Source organism: Bubalus kerabau, chromosome 15 (genome assembly GCF_029407905.1).
Source record: "Bubalus kerabau isolate K-KA32 ecotype Philippines breed swamp buffalo chromosome 15, PCC_UOA_SB_1v2, whole genome shotgun sequence".
NCBI classification, from domain to species: Eukaryota; Metazoa; Chordata; class Mammalia; order Artiodactyla; family Bovidae; genus Bubalus; species Bubalus kerabau.
Genome location: NC_073638.1, coordinates 63,967,208 through 63,993,758, shown reverse-complemented (window position 1 = coordinate 63,993,758; position 26,551 = coordinate 63,967,208). Strand labels below are relative to the sequence as shown.

Below are 26,551 nucleotides of genomic sequence, written 5' to 3'. Positions count from 1 at the left end.
CAAAAGGAAATTTAGCAGAGACACAATCAGAGAGTCAGGAATAGTTTTGAAAATGAACAGGGACTAGGTTAATACCAGAGTTTGTAAAGCAGGATGTAGGAACCCAGGACAGAGGTCTCATATCAGTCTGGATAGGGTCATCACTGAACTTATTTAGTTTTATGGTCTCTTTTGCTCACAATTGAAATTCCAATAAAGTAGAAATCAGTTGGTTTATTTGGGGTAATATGCCCTACACTTTACTAGGGAAGTATAGGAGCCTGTGAATTTTAGTCCTACCAGATTGTAATGAAGAAGTATTTCAAATATATACTTGAAATTGTGTTACTTTTGTGTAAGGGAAATAGACACTGGCTAGGTAAATCTAACAAATTGCCAGTGTTGGAACTGTATGAGATAGCAGTTCACTCAGAAAGTAATTACTGAGTACTTGTTGATGGGCCTACCTTGTTCTTTGTTTTTCATCTCTCAGTAGAAACGAAAGCATGTGGCAGAAATGAATGAAAGTTACGAAGCCAATCAATGATTCTGCTAATGCCAAAATCAAAAACTTTTGAAGAGTGTTACTGATTCTGTTAACATAATATTTCTTTTAAAAACTTTTAAAAGTCATTTTTCTAAGTATGGAAAGACAGGCTTCTTTAGCTGAAAGCAGTGAAGGCCTATATTATATTATATTGTTACATAGGGTCCAGTTTTTATCAACTATGTCTCCCAGCTTAAGTTAACTTTCTGCTATATTATATTGTCTCCCTGTCACTAATAGATATTGTTTTTATGATTCCATTTTTAACACAATGAGAAGGTGCTGTATCATTAAAATTAATTTCAAAAAAATTATCTGAGTTTTGAGGATGCATATTATGATTATGCCAGCAAATTTAGAGAAAAATTTATTTCCTAAATTGTTAAAAGTATTGCTTTAATAATATTCGCCTCACTTTGCTTAGTGCTGTACTGGACTAATTAACTTTTCTATGAACAACCAACTGATTTTTTAAAAATTTTATAAACAAGGGAAATAAAATTTTAAGTGACTATTTTGTTATAGGAAAAAAATGCTTTAATTTTACCTAGATTTAGAAATATCTGTTAACTAACATTTTCTCCCTAAGGTATACTCAGAGACTTTTTCATGACATATTTATATTAATAACAATAGTTATTAAAAACGATAAATTTTATATATATCTAATAAATGTGTGTATTTATGTATGTAGAACATTTAAAATAACTCTTCAAAATAGGAACAGAAAGTCCAGTTACATCTTCTGGCTAAAGAAGATCATCAGAAGCAACTGAATGAAATTGAGAAATACTATACTATAATAACAGGTCAATTTGGATTGGTAAAAGAGAATCATGAAAAGTTAGAACAAAATGGTAGGTTCCATCTTACTTAAACTTACATATTTAATAGAAAATGTTTAAATGGACTTATTTATAATGAATAAATTGAACTTATCTGATATTGGTAATACTAAATGGCAGTTTAACTAACATTATTAAATTCAGCAATAACTAAATATATATTTCATTGAGGTCATTTTCCTTGTCCATGTTAATAGTATTTCCTTAAAATGTACATTGAAATAACATTTTCCTAAGTGTCTTTCATGTTGCAGTACAAGAAGCAATACAGTTAAACAAAAGACTTTCAGCTTTAAATAAAAAGCAAGAATCTGAGATACACAATTTAAAGAAGGTATGATTGATATAATTTTTTATATTATATAAAAATTGACCTAACATAATTAGTTTTATGAAATAGTATCAGAAAAGTTGGATAGTTTTATTTGTAGAAAGATGATGTTTTAAATACAGATTTATAAACTTTGAGTTAAGATTTCAATAAGTGTAATGAATGAATTTGTTCTAACCCACTCAAAATATTGTTTCTTTGACTCATGACTAATGGCAAACATTTTTATGGTAACATGTATTATCAATAAGCATTTGCTATATGTTAATCTCATTAGCACCATTCATTCATTCAATATTTGATTAGCTCTATGTGCCAGGTACTATATGGCACTGAGGATACAGATAAACATGTTCCTGCTTTGTTGAGTTATAGTCCAATGGAGGAGTTACATATAAAATAGTCATACAGATAAAATAATTTAAAATTGTTGTAAATGATATGAAGAAAAATAAAGGATGTGATGATATTTTCATAGGTGACTTTATTACATTGAAGGTAAAGTGGTGGGGGAGGGAAGAGATTAATAGTTCAGGCAAAGGAACGGCAAAAGCCTTGATAAGGGGAAGAGTTTTGTATATTTAAGGAACTAGGAAAAGTCTGGTATGGCTGGAGCACTTTGAGTGAAGGAGTGCATTGGATATTTATTGGTTGCTTACTGAGCATCAATATCCCCTCTGTCCTTCCTAAACTTACACAGATTCTTGTTTTGATGCCTCCAACTTGAGAGAGGAACCCTAAATTGGCAGAAAGCCATAAACATATTTCATTACTCTAGCCACAATCATTGGTTCAGGAATAGATAAAATGACCTTAGCCAGTGGTTATAAACCAGGAACAATGTAACCCCTACTGGAGCTGGCAGTCATACTATTAATACAATCATGAGAAGCTAAAAAGGAGCAACCTGATGATGTGGATGCCAGATTTCTGTGATGTAAAGAATCCTGTTCTTTGATGACATTTATGAGTTCCTGAATGGATCAACCCTATATTTGCTCTACCTCTAGACTTTCAGTTTTGTGAGCCAATGAATCCCTGTTATTTTTTTAAACCAGTTTCATTAGGACTAGTTTAATTTTCCATTATTTGCAACTAAAAATATCTCCTCTGATACAAGGGGAGAGTGATATGAGAGGAAAGAGAAGTTAGGCAAGGCCTTTTTCTTTTTACTGAGCATGACCTCTTATTACCTTCTCCTAATCTTTTCAAAGCCCTAAATGGAATAATACCACTTTGGACCACCTCCTTATCCCTGAGAGAATTAAGTACCTGTCTTTACTGACACTCAGAAAATCCTTTGGATCAATCACTAAGTGACATTTAAATGTCTGTGATTTTCTGAAGTTTGAATATGATATACCTGGGTTTAATTTTTTGGTCACATTTTCTTCTTGGTGTTCTCTGCATTTCTTGGGTTGTGGTTTGGTGTGTGACATTAATTTGGGGAAAGTCAATCATCAGTGTTTCAAATATTGCTTCGTTTCCTTCTTTTCTTCTCCTTCTGGTATTCCCATTATGCGTGTGTTATAATTTGCCTATGTGATCCTCATTTGATGGATGTTCTGTTATGCCTTTTTCAGTCTTTTTATTTTTAGTTTTCAGTTTTGGGATTTCTGTTTTCATATCCTCAAGCTGAGAGATTATTTACTCAGCCATGTCCAATCTACTATTGAGCCCAACAAAGGCATTCTTCATTTCTATTGCAGTGTTTTTGATCTGAAGCATTTCTTTTTGATTCTTGTTTAGAATTTACATCCTCTCTTTACATTATCCATCTATTCTGTCATGTTTTGTCTGTTTTTTCTATTAAAGCTTTTAGCATATTAATCATAGTTTTTAAAAAATTCCAAGTCTGATAGTTTTAAATTCCTGTAGTATCTGACTTTGGATCTGAAGCTTGTTTAATCTCTTCAAACTTTGTTTTTTGCCTTTTAGTATGCCTTGTAATTTATTTGTTGGAAGACAGACATGATATACTGGGTGAAAGGAATTGCAGTTAATAGGCCTATAGTAATATAAAGGTGGGGGGATGGGTGTCTTATGATTAGATGGCCCTATTGCCCTTGGATTGTGAATTTCACCAGTGCTTCTCAGTCCCTGCCCACCCACCTCATATTGTACTCTCATATGGTTGGAGAGTTGGATATTACTCTTCCCTCAGGTAGTTTATATTCAAGTCAAATAGTTTCTCATAAAGGCAGGACTTGTTGATAAGAACAGAATGAGTTGGTGAATTTCAGAATGGTTCCTTTTCCTCCTGCTTCTAGCAGGATGAATTTTTCACTGATATTCACTGTGAGAGGACCTTGAGATAAAATGTCACAAAAGTTTGAGGGTCCCCTGAGTGTGTCCTGCTGAATTTTTTAACTCCCAGAATTGTCTACTCTAAGCCTCCAGGAATTAGTCAATTACAGTTCAGTTTTTCTTACCTTGGCATTGGTGCCTGTGAAGGTTTCTGTTTATGATTTTCTATAGTGACTTCTCCCTTCCTCTGATTTTTGAGGCAGCAGTTTGTCTTATGACCTCATTTCTTTAGCAGATGTAAGAGGAGTTGTTGATTTTCAGTTTGCTCAGCTTTTTACGTGTGGTGGAATCAAATGGAAACTTGTAACTAAGCTTCTTACATGCTGGAGAGAAACTGGAAAACTTTTTAACTGTAATTTTACCAAAATTAAAAATATAAAGATAATTTATTTATAGAGACACAGGCTTAAGTTTTGAGAATGTTTGTGCTACCAGATGATTGACATATACTTTAGTGCATAATTCAAGAAATCAGGGAATTTTACTGCTTTATCTTTTAGTATCATTTAAAGGAAAGCAGGACCACTTGGGTTTAAGATTAATGTGACTTCTAAATGCTAAGCTAATATTACAAAGACCATTAATATTTGTAACACTATTATATCTAGTCTTGTTCTTATATATAAAAAAAGTGAAAGTGTTAGTTTCTCAGTTGTGTCCGATTCTTTGCCAGCCCATGGATTGTAGCCTGCCAGGTTCCTCTGTCCATGGAATTCTCCAGGCAAGAATACTGGAGTGGGTAGCCATTCCCTTCTCCAGAAGATCTTCCTGACTTGACTGTATAACTGCCCATAAATTGGTTTCATATTCCCTGGACTTTATCCAGGGACCAGAAGTAAGATCATAGGAGTAGCCTAATACAGAATGTTAGAATGGTAATAAGCATGTATCTCGAGCCTTTAAAAGTCTTATGTCTATCCAACAAACTACCTAAGAGGACAGTTTATATGTAAAGAATATTTCGTTTCAGTCACATTTAAGAATACTAAAGATGGCTCTTTTAATATAGGGATAAAAAGCTGTAATTTGAAAATTTTGTCTGTCATTTCAAATCAGAATTGTTAAATGGACTGTTCATTTTTTTTTATGCGAAAATACTGATTCTTTTTTTTCCTTTTTTAAATTATTTTTTAATTGAAGGATAATTGCTTTACAGAATTTTTGTTGTTTTCTGTCAAACCTCAAAATGAATCCACCACAAGTATACATATATCCCCTCCCTTTTGAACCTTCCTCCCTGAGCTGTTCATTTTTATCAGTACAAACTTTGAATGGAAATATAAGCAATATTGACTGAATAGTTGTGAATAAACACATTTTTAGTGATATTGCTTTAGTTTATTTTTTTGACACTGTTACCATTGTCCTAAATGATTAAATCATTAATTTGGTGATTATATTAAAAGAGTTATATATGCCTCTATTCAAATAGTATTTGCATTATTATGAAAATATTATACCTCAGAAAGTTCTCTACTAAATTATGTATTTTTTGTTAAATAAGAACAAATATTTCATTGTAACGTTATTGTTTGTTATTTAGTCACTCAGTCATGTCCGACTCTTTACGACCCCATGGACTGTAGCCCACCAGGCTCCTCTGCCATGGGATTCTCCAGGCAAGAGTACTGGAGTGGGTTGCCATTGCCTTCTAGACTATTGTATTTCTAATGTATAGTTTAAGACCGACCTGTAAAAAAAAGAAAAAAAAAAAATAAGACCGACCTGTAGAAGGAGATGAGGTCTATGTAAATCCGTGGAGAGTTTCCCGTGCTGGATTTATGTGAAAAGAGTAAAGAATGTCTGTATACATGAGTGGAATAGTGTTGCTCCTGAGCACACTTGCCCCCTTTTCTCAGACCTTGCCACCTTGTTCAGGGCTGCCTAAATATACTGATGTGTCATGTGATGGTGGCCTCTGTCACTATAGAAAGCATTAAGTCAGTAAACATGCTGCTAAATAGTTCTTGGAAGAGAGATTTTATAGAAGGGTAAAGTGGGAATGTTATTGCCTTTGAGAGTTCCATATTCAAATAGCTGAAAGGATAAGAATTTATAAATGTATTTTAACAGATAGTTTTTAATATTTCAGACATTCTCGGTATAAGAATTTTGTGTTTCTTGGTGAGGTCTTTATTTTTAACTTTAAGAAAACTTTTTTTTCTGTTTTTCTTCTTTAGAGGCTAATCAAGCCTAGTATTAAAAACATTTTTTTAGATTACTCATTTAAAACTTTTAATCATTAATTTTTCCAAAGTTAATTTTTATTTTTCTTTTATGTTGTTGTTTGATGTTGTCCAGGACAGTTATTGGTTTGTGATAAGATGGAATTCTTTTTTTGTGTGTGGAGCAAAGTTAAACAGACCAAACTTAGTTGTTAGATAAAACTAAGTATTACAGTTCTGAATGCTGGGTTCACCATTATGGCAATCATGAAGGATTCCTGATACTATCTGTGTGCTGCATTCATAACCTCTGCTATTTGTCTGAGTAAACGTCAGAGCACTCAAGGAGATAGTGATATTTAACAGACTACCTCATACCAGAAGAGGAGGGGTAAAGGAGAAAAGGGCATGATATTTATGACTCTAGGAACTATAAGTTGTAATTTAATGAGATCAAAGCATGTGCTGTTTATTTGCAGCACTAACAGCTTTGAATAAAAGGGGTAGAAAACAGACAATGTACTAAAAGTTCAGGATATTTAAAAGCTATAAGGGCTATAAAATCAAAAGCATATTTTCAGTGGAAAAAGATTTCTGATTTTAATTTAATATGCTCTTAAGATTAAGTAATTATAAGAGAAAAACAAAGACATAAGAAATGATGAGTTTCTACTTTCGTCAGTTGCATACTGGATTTTTTTCCCCTCCCCTCTCCCTTCCCACTTCCCTGTTGTTTCATAATAATTAATATAAAAGAATTGATATATTTCAGAGTATACACAACGTTCTATACACAACGGCTCCATGATTTCAGTTGTTGAAAAATGTGGAAAGACATAGACATTTGTTCTACTTTGTAACCTTGACAGAAGAAAAACTTCTAGAAAACGAACCCTTTTTTAATTTACAGAATTGTAAGATACTATATCTGAATATAAGTTTTAGCCATATATCTTAGTTTAATTATATTTTTATCAATAAGGCTTTGTATCTTAGGAATGAGTCTAGAACAGATCACTAGTATAAAATAAGCCATCTAATTAATTTCTAAGTTGTTTACTTCATATAGGTGAATCTTGCTCTAAGAAAACCCAATATAAAAAATTAAAGAAAATTGGTTGCAAGTTTTCTTTTAAAAATCATTTTAGTGCACAAAAAAGCAGCTTGAAAGCAAAGTTTTAGAACATCATGTGTAAAGAAAAATGTACATTATTTTAAATCTAATATCATTGTGTCTTTTAAAAAATCAATTTAGCGTATAAGACTTTTTTTTTATTAATCAGGTGGTGTTTGACTAAATTCCAAATAACAACACAAATATTAGTCAAATTGAGATTAAAATTTTGAGGTCTTCTAACAGATGCTTTCCCTTAGTCTCCACAAGTTTTAAAAAGTTTAATTAATTGCTGAATTGACTGTCTTTATTTTTGTATTCTTTAGTATCCATAGTCAATTTAACTGTTAACCCATGTTTTTGAATATTTATCCAGGATGGATATATTAAGAGCAATAAATTCTTTTATTCAATAAGTTCATTGAGTCAAAGACCATCTAGCTTATGAACTAGAATAATGTTTTTTTATATTGTCTTACTCGTTTTCTAGAATATACTTGGATCTAAATTTATAATGCAGAGTTAACCCATATTAATCTCACGAGTTTAGGGTTGTTAATTAAGTCAGTTAAGGTTCTAGCCCCAAATATGCTGTTCTTTTAAAGTTAACGTAATGCCAGTGACTCACCAACTACCAAGCTTTATTTTTTATTATTGGTAAGGAAATTGTAGCTTTATTTTTTATTATTGGTAAAGAAATTGTAGTAATCTGTAGTAATCTGTTCACATTCAAATGAGGAGCATCTATCTGTCACATGGTTGTCTACAGGGTTGTGGTTATTTCCTTGATTAGAATAAGCCATCTGGTTCAATCAGTGATTAAACCCTCAGCACTATACTTTCCTATATACTATACAATTAGCACTATACTATACTTACCATTTTCTATGCAGTTTTACAAATTGACTATGAACTACTATCGTGCCATTAACTACTATCTGTTTGGCCGATATTGACTGTTCTCACCAAGTTTTTAATTTATTTTTTATTGCCATTTGCTGAATCCTGAATAAATCACCTTTGATTTCATCAAATCCCATTTTAGGCAAAGATGAGTCACATTTATTTCATACCATGTTCATCATTATTTTCTTCTTACGTTCATTAAAAGTTTTTAGCACCTCTTAGATCCCTGAATGTATTAAGGTGCTATGGGATAAGTATGAAACGTGGTACCTTTCCTTGAGGTAGTTCATTCCTACCACCATTAGGATTTCAGACCACTATATTTTAAAAGTAGAGAAAAGAATCATAGAACCACTTGAATTCACCTTGGTGGTGGTTTAGTCTCTAAGTTGTGTCTGACTCTTGAGACCCCACGCACTGTAACCTGCCAAGCTCCTCTGTCCATGGGATTTCCCAGGCAAGAATACTGGAGTGGGTTTCCATTTCCTTCTCCAGGGGATCTTCCCAACCCAGGGATTGAACCTGGGTTTCCTGCCTTGCAGGCAGATTCTTTAGTCACTGAGCCACCAGGGAAGCCCTGAATTCACATTAGTAGTAAAATGCCTAGTACATAGTAGATGCTCAACAAATACTTGCATGGATTATTACATACCAGGCACTTTGTTTTGTTAAAAAATTATATTCCTATTTAACAGATGAGGAACTTGAGGCAGAATGCAATTAAGTAGTTGCCTAAAGTTACACAACAAGGAAAATAGAGTGAGGATTGCAATTCAAATTCAGAATTTCTGCACAGCTCCAGAACCTGTGATCTTAACCATTCTACTGATAACAGTAGCAGAATAAGCAATTTATCCACATTAGTTTCTTCTCTGCTTCATTCACCATTAGAAAGCATATATTTATTAAAAGGAGAAGTTGCCAGTATTAATCCTCCTAAACTACCAGGTTTATGTATCTAGACTAATATTTCCATTACCTTGAAACTCATCATTAAATACTGCTTCCTTTGGGCTTTGTCATTCGGCCCTCCTTCTTCTCCAACCTGAGCATCAATTTCCATCATCTGTACCATTAAACACCCCACTTAGTTCTTGGATTGACTTCTAGTCTTTTAGTGTCCATTACTTCACGCAGTCCATTGGCCTGTTCTTGCATACACATAATTCCCTGCATAGTATTTCTCATTTATTCTGTTTCTCTTAACTTTACCTTTTTCGTTAAAACTAAACCTTTCACTGTAGTCTTCCTAAGGAGGTACGTGAGTCAGACCATACCAAGTGTTGCTTTTCTCTTTGTATTCTCATTTGCAATATGAGTTTAATGATATCTGCCTTTCCAGTTTTATATATCGTGCATGTGTGCATGCTCAGTCACTCACTTGTGTCCGACTCTTTGTGACCCTAAGACCATACCCTGGCCAGGCTCCTCTGTCCATGGGATTCTCCAAGTTAGAATATTGAAACAGGTTGCCATGCCCTCCTCTAGGGGATCTTCCCAACCCAGGGATCGTACCTGTGTCTCTTATGTCTCCTGCATTGGCAGGCAGATTCTTTACCACTGAGCCACCTGGGAAGCCCCTTATAACAAATATAATACATGGAAAAGCACTTCAGAAAGTTTATCATGCTATAGAAATTTATGGGATTATTGTTACATGCAAGTGAAATTAGGTTAAAATTAAGGTAAATTTTGATGGATTTGGTTTTTCTGCACCAAAACTATAAAGGGTTATTTGTATTGACTTTCAAGACAACTGAAACATAGCCTCATCTGATAAACTTTTTTCCGGATAGGAAAGTGTGATATTTCTTCCAACTTATTAATTGCTTTTTCTCCCTTCATGTTTGAATTATATTCTGTTTCTTCAATGACTAATTCTCTTCTTCAGATCTTCTATTTATCTTCTTCATATCATCTCTAAATTTCATGGAATCGTAGAGATCATCTGATTTATTGGTTTTAATCTTTCTTTGAATTGTAGAACCTTCTGTTAAATATTTGGAGGCTCAGTATTAAAACAGAGTAGACCCCAATGTTCATTGCAGCTCTGCTTATAATAGCCAGGACATGGAAGCAACCTAGATGTCCATCAGCAGATGAATGGATAAGAAAGCTGTGGTACATATACACAGTGGAGTATTACACAGCCATTAAAAAGAATACATTTGAATCAGTTCTAATGAGGTGGATGAAACTGGAGCCCATTATACAGAGTGAAGTAAGCCAGAAAGAAAAACACCAATACAGTATACTAACGCATGTATATGGAATTTAGAAAGATGTTAACGATAACCCTGTATGAAGACAGCAAAAGAGACACAGATGTATAGAACAGTCTTTTGGACTCTGTGGGAGAGGGTGAGGGTAGGATGATTTGGGAGAATGGCATTGAAACATGTATAATATCATATGTGAAACGAATCACCAGTCCAGGTTCGATGCATGATACAGGATGCCTGGGGCTGGTGCACTGGGATGACCCAGAGGGATGGTTTGGGGAGGGAGGTGGGAAGGGGGTTCAGGATGGGGAACACATGCACACCCGTGGTGGATTCAGGTTGATGTATGCCAAAACCATTACAATATTGTAAAGTAATTAGCCTCCAATTAAAATAAATAAATTTATATTAAAAACAAAGAACAACAACAAAAAATAAAACAAAGTAGATCTACTTGTGCTTGAAGGGATAATTGAAAGAACACTGGAGCCATGCATGTTGACTCTTTCTTCTCTATCAGCAGCTATGGAGGGGGGCCGTGGAACCTCTAGGACTTCTTGGAGCACAATTTAAAAACCACTAACTGGATCCAACAGTTAGGTGAATTATTCACTGTCAAGTAGCTTGTAAAAAAGAGTCTCTATTTATCATCACTTTGTACCACATACTGTACGAACAGTACAATAATATTCTAAACAACCTATAAATTTTATAATGTTAGTTGAAATTCTTCACGTAGTAGATGTTGTGATAATTCCTCAATGTCCAGTGCGTCTCATATGATCAGTCTGTCTTTAAGCTAATTAATATCATCTCCAATCTCCATGCCAGTATTTGGTTCAGGAATGAGCATGTGATCTAATTCTGGCCAGGGGGAGGTGGTTCAAAGAAAAAATATCCTTACTCTTTAGAAGGTGCTCCACGAAGGGACTATGCAAGGAGTTGCTATGCAATTCCTAAATTACCTCTTGCTACAGAATAAATTTCGTTTTATTTATGAAATTTATTCTTTAAATTGTAAAACCTTATCATTTAAAGGTTTAAGTATGGTTTTCTGATAGTTATAACCCAAGCATCCTGATACTAATTCATGTTTTTCATTACAGAATATTGTATTTTGTACAAAATGGTATTTAAAATACAAAATCTATTGATTTTAATTATTTGTGATACATTGTCTTTGGGTACAAATAAATTCTTCTGGCTCCCTAATTGTCCGATTTTTCTCCCCAATTCATCTAAAGCTCTGTCATAATATCTTTCTTTTTTTCAATTAGCTCATCCTCCTTAATGCAGTCATTCACTTTATGTAGATGACTTCATATCTATATTTCCAGCCCACATTTCTTTTAATCTGCAGTTCTGTATTTTTAGCTGCTTGCAGGTCATCTCCTTTTATGACTTACTGTAGTTTCAGGGTCACCCACCCATTGATTCTTCATTCTTTCCATCCTTCCTCCTCTGACCCTGCCCCCCCACCAAAAAAATTCATACAACTCTCCTTTCAAAGGAAACCATCTTGCTGCCTATAAAGGTAACTCATCACTGATACACTGAAACTTTTTTTGAGGGAATTTATCATATATAACCTTTTATAATTTGAAAAATAATGAATTAATTTTCTTTTAGAATGGTAACACCCTATGACTTAAGTTTAGTGATTTGTGCTTTTTGGCTTTCTTAAGAGTCAGTCTCTTAAGAGACTGACTCTTAAGAAAGCTCAAAATTGATGCTTGTGAACTATGGTATTGGAGAAGACTCTTCAGAGTCCCCTGGACTGCAGGGAGATCAAACCAGTCAATCCTAAAGGAAATCAGTCTTGAATATTCATTGGAAGAACTGATGCTGAAGATGAAATTCCAATACTTTGACCACCTGATGTGAAGAACTGACTCATTTGAAAAGACCCTGATGCTGGGAAAGATTGAAGGTGGGAGGAGAAGGGGACAACAGAGCATGAGATGGTTGGATGGCATCACCTACTCCATGGACATGAGTTTGAGTAAGCTCTGGGAGTTGGTGATGGATAGGGAAGCCTGGCATGCTGCAGTCCATGGTGTCGCAGAGTCAGACACAACTGAGCGACTGAACTGAAGAGTCAGTCTCAGAATATCATCCATCTCTTATCTTTAATAGATTTTTCATCTGTTTCATCAGTGAAGCACCTTTTTCATTTTCTTTTCATTTTCATGCTTCTCTTTTTCACATTTCATAGTTTACTATTCTCGCTTCATTTAGACAGTTTGAAATAAACTTTTTCCTTCATTTTCTCTGTCTATTTGATTATATCTTCCTTCAGAATGTCTCATATTTTCATTATCCATTTTCCAATAGTATAGACATTGATCATCTCATTCCTGGATTAATAAAATACCTCTTAGCCAGTGTTCTTTCCTTCAGTTTTTGTTCACTCTTTCTGCCAGACTAATTTTACTAAGTTATTCTTTTAATACATTGCCTGTATATGCCTGACACATCTACTTAGCACATGTGGAAAGACTTTTAAATTGAATGGTTCTCCTTTGTCTTTCAAATCAAGTCCCAAACTTTTTTCCAGCTTTATTGAGATACAGTTGACATACAACATTATTTAAGCTTATGGTATACAATGTGTTGATTTAGTCTTAAACTTCTTAAAATTAGCTTTCCGGAACTTCCATGATCGGGTCCCAACATTGTTTCCTACTACTTCCTAATAAGCATCTTCATTCTTTGTAATCTAAAAGTCTTTGTTTCCATTATCATAATTCTTAATTTTCCCTGTCTTTTTGCCTTTTTCTCCTTCATGTTCCCTATAGCAACTTGAAATGCCTTCTTTCAATTTACTTGTATTAAACTGGATTGAGTCAGGAAACATGGTACATTGGAATGGGAAATTGAGAGAAGTCTGATGGAAGAGCCATTTACAGAATTGTAGGTCGGGTTAAGGGAAGCCAACAAGGGATAGAAGCAGTTGGGGATTGATTACACCTCCTAGACCTGGTGGTGACAAGGGAAGGAAGCAGATCCTGGAACCTGGAGAGAGCTATAGGTAAAGCTATTGAAGAAAGCTGCAAATCAGAAGCTGTGGCTTTTGGTAAAGGTACAGAGCTGTTGCCAGTTTGTGGTCATGTAGGGAGGGAGCTGGGAAAAATACCTCAATCACTCTGTCTTCCTAGCATACTGATTACTGGTGCCTCCCAGAGATTGAACCCAACAAAGGGAGAGGGAAGGGAACTTGCTTGCGGTATCCACAGATGCCAGCCACACGGGTCGTAGAGAAAGAGTGGAAAATGAATCAGGAGGCACAAATGCAGGATATCCAGTATGCTACTTACTCTTTTAGGCTCACCAGCTTCATTTAAACTTCTTTCCTTATTCAATACATGCTGATTGTTCTCTTAGTGCATAATTTTGTCTGCCTGCTTTTTGGAGATAGGAGAATAAAGCCCTATCTCTTGACCCATGTGGTTACTTTAGCATTCGTTTTATGCAGTATACATATCTAAAAGGGATATGTGAACTGAGAACAATGAATTTTTTCTCCTGGATTTTGGACTAAACCCAGAGATTTAATCAGGTGAGTTTCTGTCTAGGTGGCTAAGGCTGTAACATAGAATTCTGGAGCTATTGAGAGCCCAGTTTTCTGCTACTCCTTTTTCAACTTCCTTGATACCACACTCTCTTGGTTTCACTCCTACCTCAGTTGACTTCTGTATTAGCAGCTTATTTAATCCATAAATCTTGGACTTTTTTAGAACTCAGTCATTTGTCATCTTTCCTCTTACTAAAAGTGAAGTGATTGCACCTGTTTCAATAGCTTTACATGCTGTTCAAAAACTAATACATGAGAAATGTGTTTATTTTAGGAAAAAAGAGAAAATACTTAAAAAACAAAATGAGGAAAATAAAAATTTCCTATAATCTCATCACCCTAATGAACCAATTTCAGTTTTTAAAAATTGAAATGTACTAATAAAGATTCTTAATTGTAAGATGATTTTTTTCAGCAAAGGAATTTGGATGTTGTTCATCTCAGACTTGGAAAATTGTCAACAGCCAGGGAACATATATCCAGAACCGAAGCAGGAAACCAACTTCCACCACTAAGCTGTTTTACACTACTTATACCATTGCTGTTGACCATAGTGGATACTGCTACTGCTACAGGAGTATCACTGTTCTTCATGGAGGCTTGACATGACTAGCATGGCCTCTGCTATCTACCGACTAGTTCTGGATCCAAGATAGGTGTTGCTGATTAGCAGAACCTGATATCATGTTTCTGAAGCTAGTATCTGGCATTTGTGGCTTCTCTTGGGGGCCTTCAGAGTTCAAAGGGAGTTCAGTTGCTCAGTTGTGTCCAACTCTTTGCAACCCCGTGGACTGTAGCACACCAGGCTTCCCTGTCCATCACCAACTTCTGGAGCTTGCTTAAACTCATGTCCATTGAGTTGGTGATGCCATCCAACCATCTCATCCTCTGTCATCCACTTCTCCTCCTGCCTTCAATCTTTCCCACCATTGGGGTCTTTGCTAATGAGTCAGTTCTTTGCATCACATTCCAAAGTACTGGAGCTTCAGCATTAGTCCTTCTAATGAATATTCAGGGTTGATTTCCTTTAGGATTGACTGGTTTGATCTCCTTGCAGTCCAAGGGACTCTCAAGAGTCTTCTCCAACACCACAGATCAAAAGCATCAATTCTTCTGTGCTCAGCTTTCTTTATAGTCCAACTCTTACATCCATACATGATTACTGTATTACTACTCAAAACCATAGCTTTGAGTAGATGGACCTTTGTTGGCAAAGTAATGTCTCCGCTTTATAATATGCTATCTAGGTTTGTCACAGCCTTTCTTCCAAGGAGCAAGCATCTTTTAATTTTATGGCTTCTGTCACTGTCTGCAGGGATTTTTTAGCCCAGGAAAATAAAGTTTGTCACTGTTTCCATTGTCTCCCCATCTATTTGCCATGAAGTGATGAAACCGGATACCGTGATCTTAGTTTTTTGAATATTGAGTTTTAAGCCAACTTTTTCACTCTCCTCTTTCACTTTCATCAAGAGGTTCTTTGGTTCCTCTTCACTTTCTGCCATAAGGGTGGTGTCATGTGCATATCTGAGGTTATTGATATTTCTCCCGGTAATCTTGATTCCAGCTTGTGCTTCATCCAGCCCAGCATTTCACATGATGTACTCTGCATAGAAGTTAAATAATCAGGGTGATAGTATACAGCCTTGACATACTCCTTTCCCAATTTGGAGCCAGTTCATTGTTCCATGTCTGGTTTTAACTGTTGCCTCTTGACCTGCATACAGGTTTCCCAGGAGGCAGGTCAGGTGGTCTGGTATTCCCATCTCTTTCAGAATTTTCCACAGTTTGTTGTGATTCACACAGTCAAAAGCTTTATTGTAGTCAATGAAGCAGGAGTTGATGTTTTTCTAGAATTCTCTTTTTCTATGATCCAACAGATGTTGGCAATTTAATCTCTGGTTATGATGCTGTATAATCAAGAAAGTCAGATCCTTGAACAAAACAGCAGTACTATAGAATACACACCCCCTCAGAAGTTGGTATTTCTGGATTTAAATGTATTCGGATGTATCTGTTAAACTCCATGAACGTGTAACTTCACAATGTAGACTTCTTTTATGTCACCGTAAATTCTGTCCTTTGTAATGATGCCAGAGTTATTTTTCTAAAAGGCACATCTTGTTACGTCATTCTCTTAACCAAAATCCTTCAGTGGTTAATTCCTCATTGTCTGTAAAATTAGAACTCTTTAGCTTGGCCTACAAATCTTTTGATACTTGAATTTTGCCAAATTTCTAGTCAAAACTTGTTGTTCAGACACTAATTCATGTCCGACTCCTTGTGATCCCATGGACTGTAGCTCACCCGTTTCCCCTGTCCTTCACTATCTCCCAGAGTTTGCTCAAATTCATGTCCATTGAGTTGCTGATGCTATCTAACCATCTCATCCTCTGTTGCTCCCTTTTTCTCTTGCCCTCAATCTTTCCCAGCATAAGGGTCTTTTTCAGTGAATCAGCTCTTTGTATCATGTGGCCAAAGTATTGGAGCTTCAGCATCAGGTCTTTCCACTGAATATTTAGTGTTGATTTCCTTTAGGATTGACTGATTTGATCTCCTTGCTGTCCAAGGGACTCTTCTCCAGCACCACAATTCAGAAGCATTAATTCTTCAGCACTCAGCCTTCTTTATGGTCCAACTCTCACATCCATACATGACTACTGGAAAAAACCATTGTTTTGACTATATGGACCTTTGTCGGCAAAGTAATGTCTCTGCTTTTTGATACACTGTGTAGGTTTGTCAAAGCTTTCCTTCCAAGGAGCAAGTGTCTTAAATTCCTCCATTTTACCCATGACATACTAGTTCTGGTCATATTATATTAGTTCTGTTTCCTTGAAAAATACCATGCTCTTTCATGTTTCTGTACTTTTCTGAACGTTTTTGCCTGGAATATCTACTTATTTTTTGTCCTCTTCAAAAATTTACCTTTACAGACTCAGTTTAAATACCACTGTCCTGTGTAATGCCTTCTTCATGCCTTTGACCAAACTGTTTCATCCTTTAAACTTCTGTACTTTCCTAAACTTTTCCTAATAAAACACTCATCACATTATAATTCTTAAATAAATTTTTCTTATTAGCTGCTAATAACTTGGAAATTGATAATCTTTCATATAATCTTTTATCTTAAAGGATTTTTGTTGAATAAGTCATCTGGGAAAACACCCTACTTCTGGTTGATTAGTTCATTTAGTTAGTGTATTCTTTTTAAGAACAAAGATCATGCATTCTAGCTTTTTGTCATTGTGTTTGCCTATTCTGTAACCACAGACAGCATTTCCACGTTGGCTAATTATCTTGCAAGGAAAGTAGGGAAAATAGACCTTAATGGGTCAGTCGTAGTCACTCAGTTGTGTCCAACTCTTCGCAACCCCATGGACTGTAATAGAATAGATTTAAAATGAACTTTAAACTGTCAGAAAAGTGCCTTGCTTTAATGAAATATCTATACTGAATTCTTTGTTTGATGTTTTTTATGTTAAGGAACTTAAAACAGTAACCTCAGACTTGATAAAGACCAAAGTCACATGTCAACAACAGAAGATGGGAGCAGAAAACAATTTAACAATTAAAGAACAAAAATTTCAAGAACTTGAAGAAAGACTCAAAATGGTATTTATTTAAATATATCCTTGTTTATAAAATTAAAATTTTTGTAAAATTTATGAAATTATATAAACAATTGAATAAGAGGAGTATAATACAAAATTTTCCCTTCTTTGTAGAGTTAATATACATAGTAAAGAAAGATTTCATGAATTTTTGAAAAATTGCTAGATACCTTTTGGCATTATCTATCTATAACCACTTTATTTTCACTTTACTTTGGTGTCCAGTAATCAGGGCTTTCCTTGTGGCTCAGCTGGTAAAGAATCCGCCTGCACCAGCCTGCAATTCAGAAGACCTGGGTTCAATCCCTGGGTTGGGAAGGTCCCCTCGGGAAGGGAAAGGCTACCCACTCCAGTATTCTGGCCGGAGAATTCCATGGACTGGATAGTCCATGAGGTCACAAAGAGTCAGACACGACTGAGCGACTTGCACTTTACAATTCCTTTTAGAGGTAATACTCCCTGGTAGCTCAGGCAGTAGAGTCTGCCTGCAGTGCGAGAGACCCAGGTTTAATCCCTGGGTCAAGAAGATCCCCTGGAGAAGGAAATGGCAACCCACTCCAGTATTTTTGCCTGGAAAATCCCTTGGATGGAGGAGCCTGGAGGGGTACAGTCCATGGGGTCGCAAAGAGTTGGACATGACTGAGTGACTTCACTTTCACTTTCAGATAATCATCTGGCATAATGATATCTTCAGGAAAGCTTTTTGAGATGAGAAATTTTGTTGTCTTCAACATTAACACTTATAAGTTTGCACCAGCCTGTATTGAATCTCTAACACCGTCTTCACTTCACTAGAATCATTAATTCAACAGTAGACAAACATTGGTACTCTGGAGTAAAAATAGGTCATGATACTCCTGAATTTGTTAAGTCCTGAATTGAATGTATAATTTGCTAAATGTTGTATCTTAACTTTAAAATTATTCAAATTTTTAGGAATTGGAATTAAATAAGAAGATCAATGAAGAGATAACCTGTATTCAAGAAGAAAAACAGGCAAGCAATCATGAGATATTTTGGAAGTCAGTAAATATTCTGAAAACCAAATACAGTGTGGAAAATAAACAACAAATGGAATCATGCCTAGGTCAATTCCTAGCACTCAGTAAACACTCAGTTAGTGTATATTGAATAGATCACATATGTACCTTTTAAACGAAGTCTAGCCTGTATTCACATTAAAAAATAAATCAGGGACTTCCTTGGTGGTCCAGTGGTTAAGACTCCACACTTCTAATGCAAAGGGTGAAGGTTCAATCCCTGTTTGGGAACCTAAGGTCCCACATGCTGTAAAGTACTGCCAAAAGAAATCAGAGGAGAAATGAGGAGATGGTCATCTAAGGGTACAAACTTCCAGTTGTAAAATGAGTTAGTTCTAGGTATGTAATGTGCAGCATGATGTCATATTTGAAAGTTGCTAAGAGAGTAGAGTTTTTTTTAATGAGACTCTGAAGACATATTTAAAAATACTTACTTAGTTGAGGTCTAGTTGATTTACAATGTTATATTAGTTTTAACTATGCAACAGTGATTCAAAATTTTTATAGATTATGCTGCATTTAAAGTTATTATAAAATATTGACTGTATTCCTTGTTCTGTACAATATATCCTTGTAGCTTATTTATTTTTTACAGAGAGTAGATCTTAAATGTTCTCCCACATACAAAAAAGTTGGTGATTATGTGTGGTAATAGAGATGTTAACCTTATTTTGATAATTATATCACAATACATATGTGTATCAAATCATCATATTTTATACTTTAAGCTTACACATATGTCAATTATATCTCAATAAAGCTGGAAAAAGATTACACTAAAATAATTTATAAATAAAGTATATAAATATAAATCACTGTTTTCCTTAGTTTAGACTACTGGTACTCTAGCAGATAATTATTGAAATGTATTTGTGCTTATAGCATGCTTTTATAGGACATTATACTCTCATTTGAATTTGATATTTATAATTATTCTATTCTTAGAAAAAGATATGTGAATAAAATTTCTCCTGTTTCTTTTTTTTTCTCTTCTGATTTTTCTCTGTTTGATCCTGAATGCATACCAGGCCATCCTCGCCCGTTAGCACTATGCCATTTTAGTAGCGATATGTTTACTATTTGAGGAGAAAGCCAACAATAGTTTTGTTTTGAATACTTTACATTTTTCAGTAGTGTCTCAGAATCCATGTCCCATTTCAAAAACTTTGTTAATTATTTGAGGAACTCTTAGAAATAGTACTTTGTAAGAGATCATATAATACAAATTGCATTAAATATTAATAAATGTGCAATTAGTTTATTTCAATATATTGTTTATTATGGCACTGAAATTAAACTGTAATAAGAAACTAGAAAATATATTTTAAGAATGTGAGTTTAAAAACATATGCCTACTGCCTTAAAACTTTTTCAATTAATATATCATATTTTTACTTTTTTTAAAGGGTATCATCATTTCTTTCCAACAATTGCAGCAGTTACTGCAGCAACAAACTCAAGCTAATACTGAAATGGAAGAAAAATTGAAGGTGATAAAAGAAAATAATTAGGATATATATATATATATAAAAAACATATCCTGATTTTATATATATATATATGCATATTTTATCTAATGAACTTTACCTGTTTAGTTGCTTTCATATGTCCAGCTTTATCTGAGATCATTTTTAATTTTAGGGGTAAAGTATTGACCTCCTTCATCAACTTGGTATCAGTGTCCAAAGAAGACAAAACAGAGCATTTTTTTAGCATTTAAGTCACTAGTTAAACATTCAGTTTTAACAAGTAATTGATTTAATTTTGTAACAGATTGGGTATTTTTTTTCAAGATTCAAAACTGAAAATAAAAGGTGACAAGTGACACCACATTCTAGGAGAGGAATCAGTGAGCTCTCAGAAGTGGGATGGGAGGCAGATCCCTTTTCACAAGAACATGATAGAACTGGTCCTTTACCACAGCAATCACCTCACCATCTTCTTCCCAGTATGTCTAAGAAAATGACTGGGGAGAGGAAGAAGTTATGGGAGTGTTTTGGGAATGAGGGTTCATTAAGTGATACTTTTCTCTTACATCCCTAGTTGAAAGAGATGTCTTTCCCCTCATGAATCAAAATGAAGGAGTCTACAGGAAAATCGTGTGAAAATTGGGGTACAAGAAGGGGAGACTGCCATCTTAATTTTTTAGATGGATGCTTGTGATGCTATTGAACCTAAAGGTTCACTGTGGTGTTGCCAGTAAATTGTGACAAATTCATTTTGTGGGAGAATTTGATGTATATTTCCTGAAGTTTGGAAGTTGTACCAAGAACATCTAGACTGATGCCCAGTTTCAGTCTAGAAATTTCAAGGAGTAAAGTTTTTGGAGGAATCTGTTCCAGTGGGACTTGAAGTGTGTATTATGCTTGTTCTAATGCTGTATGGCCCTAGAAGGGTCATAAGCAAGAACATGGTGGTTCCTTCGCTTCACATGAAGGAACGTAGTGGTTAGTGGAAGAGCAGAAACTGGCAAGTGATGGGATGTCCAACTCAAGAGGAGTTGGGGACATGTTCCACTGTGGTGGCCAGTGGAAGATATTTGTGCCCCTCTGAAGGGATTCTTGATAATGAAGCATGAAGCTCAACATTTCCCAAGAAAAGTATATTCACCTCCGATGAAAAGACCACCATCAGCAGAGGCCTGGACCAGCTTCATGAGAATGTAACCAGTTTAGTTGCATAAGGCTGATAGCCAGAGGAGCCTCAAGTTTCATGTTTAATATTCTGTGGTCACTTCCTTGACATTTTTATTAACTTTTATATTTAAATGTATGCTTTGTAAATTAAGTCTGATGGTAAAATGGAGCTTGCACCAGGGCTTGAAGCCCCAGCTTTGGCATTCTCCAGCCTCCCATTGCCTCCAAGGAACCATTCTTGGCTGCTGTCTCTTCTGCCCTTTGGTGCCCTGGGCCCTGCACAGCCTTATCCTCTCTGCTCCTATCTTGCTACCGCTGTATGTTGGCTGGGTCACATTGGTGGGTAGAGACCTGTGTGTTCTATTGTCTTTTACCAATCTTTGGGCTTCCCAGCTGGTGCTAGTGGTAAAGAACCTACCTGCCAATGCAGGAGACATAAGAAAGGTGGGTTTGATCCTTGGATCAGAAAGATCCCCTGGAGGAAGGCATGGCAACCAGTATTCTTGCCTGGAGAATTCCATGGACAGAGGAGCATGGCAGGCTACAGTCCATAGGGTCACAAAGAGAGGGACACAACTGAAGCAACTTAGCATGCACACCCCACACTGGCGGAGGCCTAGATGTAGCAGGGTGGGTCTGAGTTGAGTACATGTGCCCTGCAGCATCTTTTCCCCAGGTTGGCCATGCCTAGCACATGAGGTAGGTGTCTTGGCAGGAAGTGAGTCCTCAATCCAGGTAGTGAGCTGCATCCCTGCCTGGCAGTTGCAATCCTTTGGGGGTTACCCATCTGCCAGAGGGCCCATGGGATGGAGAGACTGACTTCCCCAACTTCAGACAGAACATAATACATGGGTCTTGCATCTTGCAGGAGGTAGAACTCAAAGCTAAGTTGTGTGGTGAGGCCCTTAGGCATCTGTGAGGATCTGTCTTTGGCCTCTGACTAGCTTATCCCAGGGGACATTAAAGAGAAAATAAAAAGCACCTTGATAGGTGGATAGGGGTAGAGAGACAAAGAGAGATGGAAAACCATAAAGAAAAGAAAAGGTTTAGTATCAGTATCTTTAATAGCTTTTTTTTTTTCTCTTCTTTTTTAAAATTTTGCATTTGGCCCCAGAAATTATGCTGAATCCATCCTCACTGAACGAAATCAAACTTAACCTGAACAGTGAAACACTATCTTTTCACCATTGATGTTCTATGATTAGTTATGTAAAGAGAGGTTTGCCTCGCTCATTTCTCTTGCCTGCCCACTCCCCCCAATACTGTACAAATTTCACCTGGAAGGCAGAGAGGGAAAACTTATGCCAGACCCAAATCTCTCCCTTCTTTTAACCCTTTCACCTACTCCAATAAAAGATTTTTAAAAAGTTTCATAAAGTCCAGTTATCTGCAAATATGAACAAAGCTTGTGGAGGTGATGGAATTCCAGTTGAGCTATTCCAAATCCTAAAAGATGATGCTGTGAAAGTGCTGCACTCAATATGCCAGCAAATTTGGAAAGCTCAGCAGTGGCCACAGGACTTGAAAAGGTCAGTTTTCATTCCAATCCCAAAGAAAGGCAATGCCAAAGAATGCTCAAACTACCACACAATTAAATCATATGCTAGCAAAGTAATGCTCAAAATTCTCCACGCCAGGCTTCAAAAGTACGTGAGCCACGAACTTCCAAATGGTCAAGCTGGATTTAGAAAAGGCAGAGGAACCAGAGATGAAATTGCCAACATCTGCTGGATCACTGAAAAAGGCAAGAGTTCCAGAAAAACATGTACTTTTGATTAATTGACTATGCCAAAGCCTTTGTGTGGATCACAACAAACTGTGGAAAATTTTAGAGATGGGAATACCAGACCTCCTGACCTGCCTCCTGAGAAATCCGTATGTACGTCAAGACACAACAGTTAGAACCAGACATGGAACAACAGACTGGTTCCAAGTTGGGAAAGGAGTACATCAAGGCTGTATATTGTCACTGTGCTTATTTAACTTATATGCAGAGTCAGTTCAGTTCAGTCGCTCCGTCGAGTCTGACTCTTTGCGACCCCCTGAATTGCAGCATGCCAGGCCTCCCTGTCCATCACCAACTCCCGGAGTTCACTCAAACTCATGTCCATCGAGTCGGTGATGCCATCTAGCCATCTCATCCTCTGTCGTCCCCTTCTTCTCCTGCCCCCTATCCCTCCCAGCATCAGAGTCTTTTCCAATGAGTCAGCTCTTTGCATGAGGTGGCCAAAGTACTGGAGTTTTAGCTTTAGCATCATTCCTTCCAAACAACACCCAGGACTGTACATCATGAGAAATGCCAGGCTGGATGAAGCACAAGCTGGAATCAAGATTGCCAGAAGAAATATCAATAACCTCAGATATGCAGATGACACCACCCTTATGGCAGAAAGCGAAGAACTAAAGAGCCTCTTGATGAAAGTGAAAGAGGAGAGTGAAAAAGTTAGCTTAAAACTCAACATTCAGAAAACTAAGATCATGGCATCTGGTCCCATCACTTCGTGGTAAATAGATGGGGAAACAGTGGAAACAGTGACAGACTTTATTTTTGGGGATCCAAAATCACTTCAGTTGGTGACTGCAGCCATGAAATTAAAAGACACTGCTCCTTGGAAGAAAAGCTATGACCAACCTAGACAACATATTATAAAGCAGAGACATTACTTTGCCAAAAAAGTCCATCTAGTCAAAGCTATGGTTTTTCCAGTAGTCATGTATGGATGTGAGAGTTGGACTATAAAGAAAGCTGAGCGCGGAAGAATTGATGCTTTTGAACTGTGGTGTTGGAGAAGACTCTTGAGAGTCCCTTGGACTGCAGTGAGATGTAACCAATCCATGCTAAAGGAGATCAGTCCTGAATATTCATTGGAAGGACTGATGCTGAAGCTGAAATTCCAATACTTTGGCCACCTGATGTAAAGAACCAACTCATTGGAAAGACCCTGATTCTGGGAAAGATTGAAGGCAGGAGGAGAAAGGGATGACAGGGGATGAGATGGTTGAATGGGATCACTGACCTGATGGACATGATTTTGAGTAAGCTCCAGGAGTTGGTGATGGACAGGGAGGCCTGGCGTGCGGCAGTCCACGAGGTTGCAAAGAGTCAGACACAACTGAGAGACTGAACTGAACTGACCTCCTCTACCCATCCTATAGATGCTTAATGGGGATTATTTCCCTAAGGTGTTAAACCTTCTTCCAAGAAACATATGAAATAATTTATTCAAATTCTTGATGAAAGCAGTTACCAGGATTGTCCCCTAATCCATTTAAAGGAGATGAAACACAGATTTTTAGGATGAACAAAATGTTAGAGATTAACCAATCCAACCATTTCATTTTGTGATGAAATAGAGATCCACAAAAGTCAAGCAGTATAGTTCAAGGCCCCAAATTAGTGGCAAAACCAGAATTAAATCTTTGTCTCGATTCTACTTCAGCACTATTTCTACAACAGTACACTGTTACGATATATTTCCTAGATCTGTTGGAAATTCCAGTCTTGCTGGATCAGTTATACAAAGACCACAACTTTCAAATTGCCCTTCATCAGCTCTAAATCCAGTGTTTATGTATTGTTGAATTCTACAGGGCCTATGGTAGTCATAGATGATATATTAGGTCAGTGCAAAAGTAATTATGGTTTTGGACTCTGAATTTTAAATAATTATAACCAGACTCAAACACATCTTTATTAATCAAAATAGAAACCATTACAGTCAACACATTTTTTTACCAACAAGAGATGTTTGTTTATTCCTGTAGCATAAAAATCAGTGCTTTGGGATTCAGCAAACTCTTGGAAAGCAGCCTCTTGCTGGTTGTGGAAGCATTTTACCATGCAAAAAATTGTAGACATGCTTGAAGAATTAGTAGTCAGTCGGTGAGAGATCAGGTGAATATGGCAGACGAGGTAAAACTTTGTAGCCTAATTGGTTCAACTTTTGAAACGGTTGTACAACATTCAACTGGGCATTGTCACAGAGAAGAGTTGGGCCCTTTCTGTTGGCCAATGCTGGCTGCAGAAATTGTCATTTTAGGTGCTTCTCATCAATTTGCTGAGTATACTTCTCAGATGTAATGGTTTCGCCAGAATTCAGAAAGCTGATTGGATCAGACCAGCAGCAGATCACTAAACAGTGACCATGACTTTTTTTTCATTCTTGTTTGGCTTTGGAAAGTGCTCTGGAGCTTCTTGGTCCAACCACTGAGCTGGTCATCACTGATTGTTGTATAATATCCACTTTTCTTTGCACATCACAATCCAAATTGAGAAATAGTTTGTTGTTGTTGTGTAGAAAAAGAGAAGAGGACACTTCAAAATGACAATGCTTCTGATTTTTGGCCAGCTCATGAGGCTCCCACTTACCAAGTTTTTTCACCTTTCCAATTTGCTTGAAATGCCATGTGACCATAGAATGTCAACATTGAGTTCTTGGGCCTTCTCATGTAGTAGCTTCAGTGATCCTCTCAGTTGGTCGTTGTCAGCTTTCAGTGGCCCGCCACTATGCTCATCTTCAAGGCTCTCGTCTCCTTTGCAAAACTTCTTAAACCACCACTGCGTTGTACATTCAGTTCCTTAGCCAAATGTGTTCATGTTGTGATTGTCTCCACTGCTTTGTGACCTGTTCTGAACTCAAATTAGAAAAATGTCTCGAATTTCCTTTTTGTCTAACATCATTTCCATATTTCTGTAGACTAAGGTACATATAAAATAAACAGCAAATCATTCATTAGCAAAAAACATAAGGGAAGAAGTGCACATCAAAATGATGTATAACAAGCACATTTATTTAAGAATGGATTCCAACAGCAAATGGCAAAGTTCAACAGTGCAAAACCATACTTATTTTTGCACCAACCTAATGGTGTCTTTGAGTTAATGATGACAACTGTTTCCAGGATTTTTAGCTATAAATGGAAATATTTTAGTTAATCCAAATGCCTCTCTCTTATACTAGACCTGTTATTGCCTAAGCCTTGATAGTACATAAAGAAACTAGATTTCATGTAGTAAAATTTCAAAGTATTGGCAAGAACAAGATAGAATTGTCTGCTTTTTATTATAACAGTTAAGGGCATTAAAAAAAATAGTACCATCTATCATCACTTTCATTTTATAAAAGATAACATTTTAACACCGAAAGTATATTAAGGATGTAATATCAGATAAAGGACAGTCCTTTATAGGAAAACACATTCAATGACCTTACATTGACATTTTTTGCCATGGACTAGTGAGATTTTTGTCATGGATCACTTCTTGTTTACAGA

General features: G+C 36.2%; 1 protein-coding gene across 37 annotated transcripts in view; it reads left to right on the top strand.

The window, feature by feature from the left end:
• Positions 1 to 26,551, top strand: part of CCDC73 (coiled-coil domain containing 73) — a 154,103-nt gene that overhangs the window by 97,414 nt on the left and 30,138 nt on the right. For 11 of the 37 annotated variants that reach the window (XM_055549222.1, XM_055549221.1, XM_055549234.1 and 8 more), the window contains 5 exons: positions 1,248 to 1,383; positions 1,626 to 1,705; positions 17,474 to 17,602; positions 18,538 to 18,597; positions 20,048 to 20,131. The exons of 3 other annotated variants lie outside the window; for them this stretch is intronic. In XM_055549222.1, coding sequence (XP_055405197.1) covers positions 1,248 to 1,383; positions 1,626 to 1,705; positions 17,474 to 17,602; positions 18,538 to 18,597; positions 20,048 to 20,131 — 489 coding nt within the window. The remainder of the gene's footprint in view (positions 1 to 1,247; positions 1,384 to 1,625; positions 1,706 to 17,473; positions 17,603 to 18,537; positions 18,598 to 20,047; positions 20,132 to 26,551) is intronic. 23 more of the 37 variants (XM_055549241.1, XM_055549238.1, XM_055549247.1 and 20 more) reach the window with 7 other exon arrangements.